The 12,652-nt window shown below is 55.5% G+C and overlaps 1 protein-coding gene across 7 annotated transcripts; it reads right to left on the bottom strand.

Annotated features, from left to right (window-relative positions):
• Positions 1-631: 631 nt before the first annotated feature.
• NOL12 (nucleolar protein 12) lies at positions 632-11,706 on the bottom strand. Of its 7 annotated transcripts, none has more exons than XR_011075979.1 (9): positions 10,138-11,435; positions 9,932-10,037; positions 9,597-9,645; positions 8,920-9,062; positions 7,867-7,964; positions 7,348-7,460; positions 6,160-6,491; positions 5,476-5,541; positions 632-800 (listed from the first exon to the last, which is right to left on the bottom strand). XR_011075979.1 is itself a non-coding variant. In XM_068560790.1 (8 exons), exons 1-7 carry the CDS (start codon positions 11,649-11,651, stop codon positions 5,525-5,527), a joined length of 609 nt encoding a protein of 202 aa, XP_068416891.1. In that variant the 5' UTR covers positions 11,652-11,706; the 3' UTR covers positions 639-800; positions 5,476-5,524. The 7 variants fall into 7 exon arrangements, 5 of the variants coding, with proteins under 5 accessions (XP_068416891.1, XP_068416892.1, XP_068416890.1 ...); XR_011075978.1 differs by lacking the exon at positions 10,138-11,435 and adding an exon at positions 11,569-11,706 and having other exon boundaries at positions 634-800; XM_068560790.1 differs by lacking the exons at positions 6,160-6,491; positions 10,138-11,435 and adding an exon at positions 11,569-11,706 and having other exon boundaries at positions 639-800.
• Between the last annotated feature and the right edge of the window lie 946 nt (positions 11,707-12,652).

The following is a 12,652-nucleotide window of genomic DNA, read 5'->3' as shown; positions in this document are numbered from 1 at the left end:
GGGGGAGAGACAGACCCCTGAACAGGTCATCCTGGCACAGGACGGAGTGGGTGAAAGCACACCTTCGTAACAAGGATAATGATCTTTCTGCTCAGTCCCAATTACTATAAGCAAAACAGGGAGCAGGGAGGCTCTAGCACTTGTAGTGAGGCCGTGGGATCTTGAGAAAGTTACTTGACCTCTCTGAGCCAGGGGGTGGGTGGGTGCTTGGTTTGAGTTTGAAACTCAGGGTATGGCCCCAGCTCTCTAGCCCCCACCAACCAGTAAAATCTGGAACCAACTCAGCGTGGCACTCCTGACACTTCAATTCATTCAATACTTACAGAGCCCCTACTTTGTCCATTGTGTGTGCTGAAGACACATCAGTGAACAAACGAGCAAACCTCCTATTTTTGTGGCACTTACATTCTAGTGGAGACAAACAGATCCCAAACAAGATAAAGAAGCAATATATGGAGTATGTCGGCTGGTGATAGGTGCTAAGGAGAAAAATGAAGGGGTCGGGGGGTTGGAAGTGGCTGGTGTGGGGAGAGCATTACTTTTTAAATAAGGTGGTCAGGAAGTATTTACAGCTGGATCTCATATATATACACATATATATTTAGTCAATAAAACAATTCCAATGGCTCTATTTATTTAACGTTACAAAAAGCCAAAAATAAATATTTAGAAAATGTTAAACATTAAAAAATAAATAAATAAGGTGGTCAGCGATGGCCTCTCTGAGATGGCGACCTTTGAGCAAAAACCTGGAGAAGACGTGGCAGTGAGCCTGCAGGTCCTGGGGAAAGCATTTCAGGCTGAGGGGAAAGAATAAGGAGGTGAGGGGGAGAGTCAGTGGGCAGGATTGGTGGGCTGTCCTCAGTGCTCTCCGCAGCTCTGGAGCCGCCTGGCTGCATTCCTCCAGGGCAGGGAAAACAGTTGGGGTGGGGGGATTGGGGTTGGGCAGCAGCCAGGGTCCTGAAGGGGGCCAGTGAGCCAAGGGTGTGTTGAGATGAGTGAAGGGGTCGGTTGGAGGAAGCCCCCTCCTGGGGGGGACAGTGGTACTTTCATCCCTGTGATGGGAAGGGCAGCTACAACCCCATTGTATAGATGGGAAACTCAAGACTCAAGCAAGTTGCCCAAAGCCACCCAGCCCCTCAATGACAGTGCCTGGTCTGAAAACACACTCTTGAGTTCTGCGGGATGGCTCAGGGCATAATGGTGGCAGGCAGGGCAGCGTCACCACTTGTCACCATTTAGCCCCAGCCTCCCATTCCCCTTTCTGCTCCCTGAAGAGTTTGTGCCTGCTCACCTCCACCCCTTGGCTCATGCCCTTCCCCTCGGCGCAGACATACCTCTTCAGAGATTTGGGAAAGCAGAACAATAAGTGACAGTTCTAATCCCACTCTACCCCCCTGAGCCTCAGTTTCCTCCCTGATCAAGCGGGAAGGGTCATCCCAGGCCTCTGGGCTCACAGGCCTGTTGGAGTGTCACATGGTCTGGGCAGGCAAGGTAGAGATGCAGGGGGCTGTGAACCAGTGGAGCAGGGGCTGGAAGGTATGAGTCTCTAAAGCAGTCATCAGGGCTGGCTCCAGCCCAAAGCTACCTACCCTGTAAAGTGGTGATCCAAAGCCTGCAGAAGCTGGAGAAGCTGGAAATCTGAACTTTTATATAAAACCTCAAAAAATTTTAAATATGGCTAAGTCAAATTGTTTTTAAACATTGTGTGAGTCAAACCAAACTAATCCTCAGGACTTCTCTTTTATGCAGTGTCTCTGAAATGGTAAATCAGATTTTCATCCTTTAGTGATGGCTTCAATGCCCACCCCCTCCAGGAAGCCCTCCCTGGCTTCCCCAGCCTTAAGTGAGGGCTCACTCTGCCAGGATCCTGTGCAAGACTCCCGCTGTTCCTGGGGTGTCTTTCACATTGTCGACCATGTGAGTGGCGCCCCCTGGAGGTAAGATCCTGGATCTCCGTCTCCCGTTTCTTTGGGTTTGTTCAGCTAGTCCAGCAGTGTTAACATAGGTATCTAGGGTGTGACTTATTTCTTTGCGGAAGGACCCATGGCTTGGGTATATCTACCTTCTTGATCCTTCCCTGGAAATGTACATGTGCCCAGCTAGAGAAGACCCTCAGCTTAAATCCCAGCTCCAACTGAGAGACAGTGATCAGTTAGAACTCAGCTAAAACAGTGTCCTGGAGGACATCAGCGTAGGGTTGGGGGGCATCTCAATGTGCCTCACCTGCAAAATGGGCTTAATGGAATTACCTACCCTGTGGGGTTATGGTGAGAACTCAGTGAGTTAAACCAGGTAAAGAGTGACTGGTATACAGTGAGTGCTCAATAAATGTTATTATCTCTCCTCCTCTCTGTCCCTATAGAAACAGCTCAGGGAATGTAAATCCCTGGAGGGCACAGACCACCCTGTCTCACTCACCAGTGTATCCCCAGTGCTAAGCACCTAATACTGGTGCTTTACTAAGCACTTCCCTACCGGTGCTCAGTAAACACTTGGTGAGAGAGCAAGTGCTGCCTGCATGAGAGGAGGGTCTGCCCACCTCTCCCCTGGATTATTGCTGGAGGGTCTTGGAGCTTCTAGTCTCCCTGATGCACCCTGACACTGCCACCAGGGAGATTTCTCTCAAATGAATCCCTGACTCTGACTCTCCCCAGGCTCAACCCCCACTCCTGCATCGGAGGCTCCCGCTGCCCCAAGATAAGGGTCCAGATCCTTAGCTCAGTATCTGAGGCCCTTAAGGGTCTGGTCCCTGCCGGCCTCTGCAGCTTTCTCCTCTCCTCTGACCACCCCTCCCCCACCTTTGCTCACCAAGGGCTCTCTGCCTGCCCATTCCCTCTCCCATCCACCTGGCCAAGCCATCTTCCAAGACTCCTTTCAATGTCACCTCCTCTCTGTTCTGTGCCCCCCTGGGCCTATACTTTATTGAACCGACCTCCAGGGTGATCTCCATGTGTCTTGTCTCCCTCATGAGACGTGAGGGTCATGTCTTATTATCTATAACGGGGTAACTTTTGATGTAACTTAACCTGAGACTCAGTTTTCTCAACCGTCGAATGGAGCTAGTACCCACTTCACAGTGCTGTTGTTGAGTTAATGTCATCACTGGCACATTGGAGGTACTTGATAAATTTGTTTTCCATCCTCCTTCTTTTGGTTATTTGCCAATCATGGTGACTAAGGGGGAAGGGAAAGGGCAAAGCTCACTGGACAGGGAAGGTTTCAGCAAGGGCCCATGGGAGATGGTTGTGGCGATGAGGAGAAAAAACTAGATTCGGAAACTTGCAGACAGGAAAGCATGGCACTAGGGCCAAGAAAATCTCAAAAAGATTATTTCAAGGGTTACGTGGGAACACCTGTGAGGAGGGGGAATGGGTCCAGTGTATTCCAGCCAGGACTGGCCAAAAACCTACAGTGATTCAGGTCCTGTTTCAAGAGCAGAAACACAGAAATGACCGACACAACTTCCCATTCAGAAAGCTCAGGGCCTGGCTGGGGGGAAAGAGGTAACCAGGTTATAATATGTTCAGTGTTTAAAAGAAAGAAACGCAAAGTATCCCGGGAGCCCAGGTGGAGAAATGACTGATTGCCAGGTGTCAAGGAAGGCTTCCCAGAGGAGGCAGCTCAGAGCCGAGGAGACTGAGAAAGGTGGAGGGCAGAGTGCAAACACCTAAAGGGCTTCTCCGGCATCTGGAGGAGGCAGATGTTTGCTCAGAACAGGACGGCTTTTCTTTTTCTTTAATAATTATTTGGCTGCGCCGGGTCTTTGTTGCAGCAAGTGGGATCTTTTAGTTTTGTTGCAGCGTTCAGGATCTAGTTCCCCGACCAGGGATTGAACCGGGCCTCCTGCATTGGGAGCACGGAGTCCTAACCACCACTGCACCACCAACAAAGTCCCAGGAGGGCTTTTCTAAGATGGACCTGCTCACAAAAGAGCAGGCAGTGAGCCCTCCAAGCTCAGGATGAATTGGGAACCCCTCCCCAGAGCCCTCCACACAGCTAAAGGGAAAGCAACAGCTCAAGCCTAGGGAACATCAAGGTCAAGGGGATTTTGGAGAGGAAGGAAGCTGAGGCTTAACATCAGATCCTTCTCCTCCTCAGTTTCAGATGCTGGCGGGCAGCTCCACCCGGCCTGCTCACCTCAGCCCCCGGGGGAGAATCAGGCCACCCCAAAATGGATCCTACTAGGAGAGTTCTTTCCTCTACTGAGCTGAGGCCTGGCTCCCAGTAACCATGGCCATTGCTCCTTCTTTTACTAGCACAGGCCTGACCCATCTGGGAAGTTCAGTGCGGTAACAGGAACATCTGGATGAGCGTCTGCTATGGCTTTAGTTCCACAGTTGGATCCCCTCTGGACAGCCCTTTACGTATTTGGCTCCTGTGTGAGAATCTGCTGCTTGCACCCCAATGCCAATTCTCCCATTAGTAACGCAATCCCCAATTCTTAGTGGGTACACGGTTCTCCAGAACAGACCACGGACCCCAGCCTTCCCTGCAACTAGGAGCTCCCTCTTCCTCCTGCCCTAAGCCTTTGCCACCTGCCTAATAGCACAAGCATCAAGTGTTCCTAAAAGGAGGGCCCTGACATTCATCCCTTCCTCCTTCCTGCAGCTGAGAGGCAGATATGATGGCTGAAGCTCAGGCAGCCATCTTGGACCACGAGGTGGAACCCATGTATTGAAAATGGCACAAGGGCTTCCCTGGAGGTGCAGTGGTTAAGAATCTGCCTGCCAATGCAGGGGACACGGGTTCGAGCCCTGGTCTGGGAAGATCCCACATGCCGCGGAGCAACTAAGCCCGTGAGCCACAACTACTGCGCCTGCACGTCTGGAGCCTGTGCTCCGCAACAGGAGAGGCCGCGACAGTGAGAGGCCCGCGCACCGCGATGAAGAGTGGCCCCCGCTCGCTGCAACTGGAGAAAGCCCTCGCACAGAAACGAAGACCCAACACAGCCAAAAATAAATAAATAAATTAACTAAAAAAAAAAAAAAAGAAAATGGCACAAAACAAAAAGCTAAAAGCCTGCCATCTCCACTCCAGACTAGCTAACTTCCATTTTTGTTAACCTGAGAATTCCTCTCTTACATAAGCCAGTTATTTTAAATTCTTGTTTCATATTATATGTAGCTAAATCTAATCTTTCCTGATTAAGCTCCTAGAGGTCCCAAACCACAGGGCCCACAGGATGGGGAGCAACAGGAAGAATCCAGGTAGAACGTGGAGAGAAAAGACAAGTTCTCCAGAGAGTTCTGACTCTATCACTTTCAATCTTAGGATTGGCAAAAATTACCATGATTCAATCTCCTTGGTCTGCTGGTTTCCGAGGGCACACGTGGGAGAGAGTGGATGAGAACTTAATACTAGTAAACATTACAAATGTAGGTGTAAGTTGTAAAACATCCTATGCCATTGGGGATGAAGAAGAGAGCCCGGTACGGTGTCTCAGCAGCAGCCGCGCACACACGGAAGGCACACCTGGGAAAGTCAGGAGCCGTGGGAAGCGGTTCATGCACGTGGTCTCCCTTCAGCCTCCAGGCAGGCCTGCGAGATAGGTGTCTTATGACATCTCACACGTGGGGAAACAGTCTCAGTGAAGTCAGCAGTGAGGAGCTCACACAGTGGGCCAGCGGCTGAGCCAGGACTCAAACCCCAGCCCGGCTGTGTGTGCTAATCCCCCAGGCTCATCTCTGCTCCTGATCACAAGGGGCTGTGAGGGAGAGACTCACTGCTCCGGGTCAAGTACCAGAACCACCTGGACAGCTTGTACAAGCCCTGCCCTCTGCCCTGGATAGAGGCAGCCAAACGGGGCAAGTCGCCCCACCCCAAGCACGGGGAGGACAACAGGAAGGCAGCAGGGAGAGCAGGAAGGAGCCAAGAAGCCAGGTCACCGGGCCTCCCAGCCACAAGCCCTGAGCTTCGCGTTCCCACGGCCAGGTGTGGCCTTCAGACCCGCACCAGCCAGCACCAGACGGTGGGTTGATGGTGACAGGGGAGAACGCCTGCCCAGTGCAGGGCCAGGGCTGCTCCTGGGAGTCCCTCCACGGGGTGAGTGGAGGGGAAGCCTGGCTCTGCGGGCCCCCGATCCCTGCTCCCCTCCTCCAGGAGCCCCCCCACGCCCCAGGGCTGAGCAGAACCTGCGCTCCCCGCACACACACTTACTAGCCCATCAGCTGCACAGGGGCCTAGAGCTCATGTGTCTCGCCTTTGCAGTCCTAGTGTCAGGGCCCGACACAGCTCCGCTAATCAGGGCGCAACCTGAAATTCCTGTGCCCTGGCCCAGAGTCACAGGAACCAGTCAGCGCAAGTGGGGTCTGACAGTCTCCAGAACAGATGCTCCGGCTGTCCTCACCGGCATCGCATCCACCTGACGCAGCTGGACCTGGATTCTGCCACCAGCCCAGCTCGGTCAGGAGAAGAGCGGGGAGTGTGAGTGGCGTGGGTCACTAACAGGCTGGTTTCCATCGGCTCTGAAGCCGCACCTGAAGGTCTCCCTGAAAGAATGTGAAAAAGCAGCAGGCCTCACCGAGCACCAGCCGGCCTCGAGAGGGGCCTGCTCTGAAAGGGCCAGGCTTTCAGGCGAGTGGAGATGTATTTTCTTTACAAGGGACTAATCGTTCCTTCTTTGTTGAGCTCTGTCTGGGGGCTGCTGGAAGCCTGGGGAAGCTGCCCAAGTTTGGGGGGGGAGGAACACTCCGGGACTCCCCCGTCTCCACCCCTTCAACGTCCGCTAAGGAGGCCAACAAGGCCAAGGAGAAGGAAGAGGCAAAAAGTCCCAGCCAGGAAAAGGCAGAGCCCAGCCCTGCTCACCCACCGGCCCAGGTTCCAGAGCAGCAGGGAGACCCTGGCTCCTACCAGCGGTGGCGCTGGCCTTCACCCGGGTTGGGGCCCGGACCTAGCACTACCGCTTCGTGCCCATAGGGGGGGCTGCTGGACAGTGAGGATGACCCATACCCCAGCAACTCCCTCCACCCCAAACGCCTGCCCTCGGCGCGTGGCCTTGGGGCCAGGGACAAACCGACCACACGTGCGCCTACGTTCACACGTGTAATCAAGGTTCGGTGGGGTATACATTTGGGAAGATGCCCCAAGCGTGGCCCTGGAGGCTCCCCCGGCGGAGGCCAGCTCTCAGCCGCCTGCGTTGGCTGGAGTCCAAGCCCCAGGCCGGAGAGGTGCTGGCCTCCCAAGTTTGGGCCGGGGAGTCAGCGCCTGGGTGCAGGCTGGCTTACGGGACAGCCAAGCTGGGACAGGACAGGCCCTTGCAGCCAAGGCTGGGGCACGGCCTGGGTCTCAGGGCTCACTCCCCGCTGTGCCGGGCTTGGCCTGTCAGCCGGCGGCGCTGGGTCTTACTGGTACGAGTGGCGCTTGGGGGCTTCTTGGTGGAGTTCTGGGCCCGGCTGGGATGTTTCCTCTTGACCTTCTTGCATTTGTGCGCGTGCAGCGAGGCCGTGAGAGAGGAGATCCTGTGGGAGGGCGGAAGGCTGGTGAGGCTCGGGCCTCAGTCTACCCTGGGGAACAGGGTGCGGGTGGAAGTTTGGGCAGGGGGGGACTGACAGCCCAGCTCATGGAGGGGAAGTCAGGACAGGCCATGGACGCCATTCCAAAGGCAGCATGCTCTGTCCCCAGAGGGCCTGCCAGCTCCTCAGCTCACGGCAAGAGAGGCCCTTACCCCAGGCACTAAGGGTACCCAGGGTCAGACATTCTCAGGGGTTGGAGGTGGGGGGCAGTGAGGGAGGCCGAGGACCACTTGACAAGCAGAGCAGAGCGCTGCCCAGGGCCCCACATGGGCCCCACACCACCCACCACAGGCCGCCCTCACAACGCCAGCCATAGCAGCAGGCCCACAGGGGAGGACAGGCCAGGGCTCACCGCTGGGACAGCAGAGGGTCTCTGGACTTCCTGGGTAAGGCTCTGGTCGGCTTCTCCACGGATGACGCGTCCTCCTCAGACCTGGGCCCGGGCCCTTGCTAAAGAAGCGCAGGACAAGGACCGTCACAGGGAGCGCTGGATCGGGGGGCCTGGGCACCCTGAGCAGTTGCGGCTCTGTCGCGCGGGCGCATGACCTGCCGCCTCCCTCACCGGGGTTGGGGCTCACAGAAGGCCGTGGGCGGAAAGGCCACGTGTGCCCTAAAGCAGGGATGACACGGGCAGAGCTGGATTCCAAAGTCCTCCACCGCCACAGCCTACAGTGAACACACTCAAACACTCACAAATGAACGAACTCTAAGATGGGGACGAGACTGGTCTTTGCATCAGACCTTACAGAAGAAAGAGCACCAGATGCAAGGTGAGTGTGAGCTCAGAAAGGATGTGATAAAGCAGTGGCCCTCGAACTCAAGGACACCGTAACCCATGCTCGGGGATGTGGTTTACTTGGTGACTGTACGTGCACACGCATATAAACCCCTAGGCGACCCAAACACAAGTTTAACTGAAACAAACGTTTCATAAGGCAGCACTTGCTGTGATGCTTTCTGATATTTTCAACGATATTGTGTTCCTTTTCTTTAAAAAAAGAAATGCTGGTTGGAACTTGTTATGACTCACACCCCACAGGTCAGGGCACAGAGACATACCGTGCAGTGGGAGTGATCACTGCTCTCTCAAGTGCTTCTAGTGGATCAACCACTTTTATCCTCCACAGCAACCCCACGAGGCAGCTGCTATCGTCAGTGACCCCAAGGTAGTGGTGAAGGGAAGCAGACAAGGCAGAGAGACCTGCCCAGGTTCCCACAGCCACTAGTGGTGGAGCCGGCCTCTGAAGCCCCAGGCTCGGGGCTTTTGTCCAGGCCCTGGAGGGTGCCCCAGAGGAAAGAGGCCCTCACACTGGAATCCCATGACATGCACCCGCACTTAGTGACCCCCTGGCCAGCCAGGCTGCCCCTGTGTCCCTTCTTCCCTGGGGCTGCGAGGGAGACCCACCTCAGGCGGGGGCAGTCCGAGCAGCCGGGCCGCTGAGAAGTCCAGGTTGCTGATGGTGGTCACGGTGACCGTGTGGTTGAGGTGGTCGTACTGCACCGGCTCTGTCTTTGCTGTCACCAGCCGGTCCAGTTCGTCCGCCTCCTCTGTGCAGGTGGGCACAGAGCCAGGCCTCAGCCCCAGGGCACAAGTAAGCAGGCTCCAGCCACCGCCCCCTGCCCCCAGCCCTGGAGTGCAGTGGCCCCCCTGCTCTATCGGAGGGCATCCAGGAAGTCCCCAGCTCCAGAGAGTGGCCTGCAAATGCTGTAAATGACCCCCAACTCTTCCCTTCATGCTCCAAGGAGACCTCAGACCCCCTGGTCCCCCCCAGGACAAAGCTGGAGCCACACCAGGAGCTGCTGCTTCCCCTACCCCTCCACCCCCAGTCCCTCCAGGCCTCAGAAGCTGGCCTTTCTGCTCACGATCGGTTTACCAAGAGGTTTGGATCTCCTCCTGGTCTCTGATCCAGATATTTAGAGACAGCTGAGGACTACCCCTGGCTGCCAGGTCACCACCAAGACCCCTAAAGCAAGGGATGTCAGCTTCTGTGCAGCCCTCACACCCCTCCGCTCCCACCCACCAAGGAATAAATAAACTCAGCCTGTTGGCTATTCTCCAGGACAGGCCAAGGATGGGATTACCCAGCGCCTCCTCTCTCTCTGCCAGCATCTTCAAGTATTCCTGGTGGCGCTGAAACCAAAGGGAAGGGAACATGGTGAGTATGGCCTCTCAGCTCAACCTCAGGCAGAGGCACTGCTCACCTCCAGGGTGAGTAAGACCATGGCTTGAAGAGAAAGACAAGGAGATCTCACCTTAAACCTTCCCCAGACCTGGGCCCACGGCGTCTCTATCTGTATAAACTGCTCCCCAGGCCTGCCCACACCTCCCCTCATCCCTGCAGGTGTCCCTTTTCGGGCCATCGAGGCTGCAAGTCCCCTGGGAGTCAGAGACACCCTCCCGCCCTCTCCCTCTGCACCTCCTCCCGGAGCTTCTTCTGCTCCTGCTTGAGCCGCTTCTTGATCTCCTCAATGGCTGCCTTCTTCCGCTCCACCTTCCGCTTGTGGAAGCCTGTCAGGTACTCCCTACAGCGGAAAGGCAAGAAAGAAAGTCAGGATACAAGGAAAGAAGGGCTTGCTCCAGAAAGAGAGAAAAAAAAAACAAAACACCTAATACTGCACTCACCATGTGCCAAGCACCATTCCAAAAATGTACATGTTAACTCATGTAATCCTCACAGCAACCTGCGTAGTAGGTACCCATCCCCATTTTACAGATGGGAGACACTGAGGCACAGAGAGGCAAGGTTACTTGCCCAAGATCACAGAGAGTGTAAGGTTAGGGAAAGAGAGGGAGATGCTGCCTCTCTCCACTCACTACCCTCCAGGGCTCTCAGCTGCCAGCAACAGGGCCAGGTGGTGGGCACAGGCTGAGGGCCTTTGAACCTAGAACAGGTGAGGGTCCCTTCTTCTCTGGCAAACTCCATTACTCAGTGAATTAAGCCACTTCTAGTGGGGCTTTCAAGGCCACCCTCACCCAGACCTCCACGAACTTTCCATTGGACCAACCCCCCATTTGCCCAGGACCCCGCCCCTGGACTCATCTGTAAGTTGTGTTGATGCCACCCTGAGTTTTTTTTATTTGTTTGTTATTTTTGACTGCATTGGGTCTTCGTTGCTGCGCGCGGGCTTTCTCTAGTTGCGGCGAGTGGGGGCTACTCTTCGTTGCGGTGCGTGGGCTTCTCATTGCAGTGGCTTCTCTTGTTGTGCAGCACGGGCTCTAGGTGCATGGGTTTCAGTAGTTGTGGCACGCAGGCTCAGTAGTTGTGGCTCGCGGGCTCCAGAGCGCAGGCTCAGTGGTTGTGGCTCACGGGCTTAGTTGCTCCGCGGAATGTGGGATCTTCCCGAACCAGGGCTCGAACCCATGTCCTCTGCATTGGCAGGCGGATTCTTAACCACTGCGCCACCAGGGAAGTCCCATCCTGAGTTTCTTGATGATGCTTCAGCATTTCCCTCCCTCCCCCTATCTGATCTCAGCCCCTCTCATCTCTCTAGAGCCTGCTGCACCATTCCCATCTGTTCCGCGGCCCAACGCTAGGCTTTTCGCTGACCCACTACCATATGCCCAGGTGGCACTCTGAGTGGGGGACATGTGATGGGCCGGATGCTAAGGCTTAGGGGTCCGACTCAGGGATCCCGAGGCCTGGCGCGCACACCCCGAAGGAGCTTAGTAATCGCCCGGTGAATAAATGAATTTAAGCCACTCATTTTATTCACTCATCGGTCATCAAAAACAGCTGAGTCGGCTGTGTGCGGGGCCGCCGGGCTGGGCTAGGGAGGTCGAAGCCACCGCTCGGAGACCCGAGCTCCCCGCTCTCGGGCGGCGCGTACAGCAGCGCTGGGCTGGTTGGGGAGCCGAAAAGAGAAGTAAGGGCGGGGCGGACGACTCCATTCCTCTGGGCAGGGCCCCCAGAGCGCCCGCTTCCTTCCGCGGGAGCTTCGCACCACGCCCAGAGGGCGGGACCGGAAGGGCCCTCCGCGTGAGCGTGTGCCAGCGGAGCTGGCCTTAGCCTTGCCCGGCGGCCCGAAGAGGATACGGTCCAGCCTTGACACTCACCGCCGCTTCTCCTCGTCGAAGCTCAAAATGAGCCGCGGCCGCCGGCCGTCGCCATCTCGCTTCTTCTTCTTGTTGCGGCCCATAGCGGTGAGGCCTCGGCGGCGCGGCTCCCTCTCACCTGACACTTCCGGGTGTAGCGCTTCCAGCCTCCCGGAAGTGCCCCTCAGAGACGCCCCGCAGTTCCGCTCGCCAGGCCCCGCCTTTTAAAGGGGCCGCCCAGCCCGTCTCCCCGTCCCTCTCTTCTGCCTGTAACAGGCAAGATTCCTGCCCCTCCCCAACCCACCGCCGCGACTCCCAGCCCCAGTCCCTCTCTTAGACTAACAACGGTGAGAGCGAGACCCAGAGGTCCCAGCGCTTAGCACGGTGCCTTGCACACAGTAGGTGCTCAATACAGAGTTATTAGTGAATGGCCAAAGATTGCTGATCCTTCTTTTGATTTGGATGTCAACTCCGTGGTGGTCTCCAAGAGCACGTTTCTGGAGCCAAACTACCTGGATTAGAATCCTGGTACCCCAGTTACAGCTGTATGGTCCTGGACCAGTTGCCTTCACTGTGCCTCAATCACCCTGTTTGTAAAAGAGGACTAATCATAGTGACTTGGTAGGTATTGTAAGGCAGTGGTTTCCAAACGTTGGCGTGCATCAGAATCCCCTGGAGGGTTTGCTGAAACCCAGATCGCTTGGGCCCACTCCAGAGTTTCTGATTCAGCAGTTCTGGAGTGAGCCCCAGAATATGCACTTCAGGCAAGTTCTCAGGTGATGCTGCTGTTGCTGGCCCACAGACCAAATTTTGAGAACCCTGATTGTGAGGGATAAGTGAGTTATGTAGCGTGTATGTATAACATAATACGTGCCACACATGTGTTTGCTACACAAGCCATCACCCCTCTCTGTGCCTCAGTTCCCCAAGTATGGAGTTGGGATGTAGTAACACATCCTCTACTAAAAATGAGGGCATGAATGTGAAGGCAGTAAGTAAAACACCTGAAGGGGAATTTTAGTAGCTGGGATTGTATGCCTGAATCTCCCATTCTCAACTCATCTGTGCTGGGTACTGCAGACAAGCTGCTGCCCTTGCCCTTAAG

This window comes from Eschrichtius robustus, chromosome 13 (genome assembly GCF_028021215.1).
Source record: "Eschrichtius robustus isolate mEscRob2 chromosome 13, mEscRob2.pri, whole genome shotgun sequence".
Lineage (NCBI taxonomy): Eukaryota > Metazoa > Chordata > Mammalia > Artiodactyla > Eschrichtiidae > Eschrichtius > Eschrichtius robustus.
This window is presented reverse-complemented; position numbering and strand designations above follow the sequence as displayed.

Bases quoted from the DNA above. Each gene is read 5' to 3' on its own strand.
- NOL12 (XM_068560786.1), bottom strand. From the start codon at position 11,651: ATGGGCCGCAACAAGAAGAAGAAGCGAGATGGCGACGGCCGGCGGCCG. The intron at 10,038-11,568 runs GTGAGTGTCAAG...TTTCCGCTGTAG, and splicing joins TTCGACGAGGAGAAGCGGCG to GGAGTACCTGACAGGCTTCC. The intron at 7,965-8,919 runs GTGGGTCTCCCT...GCGCTTCTTTAG, and splicing joins TCGGACTGCCCCCGCCTGAG to CAAGGGCCCGGGCCCAGGTC.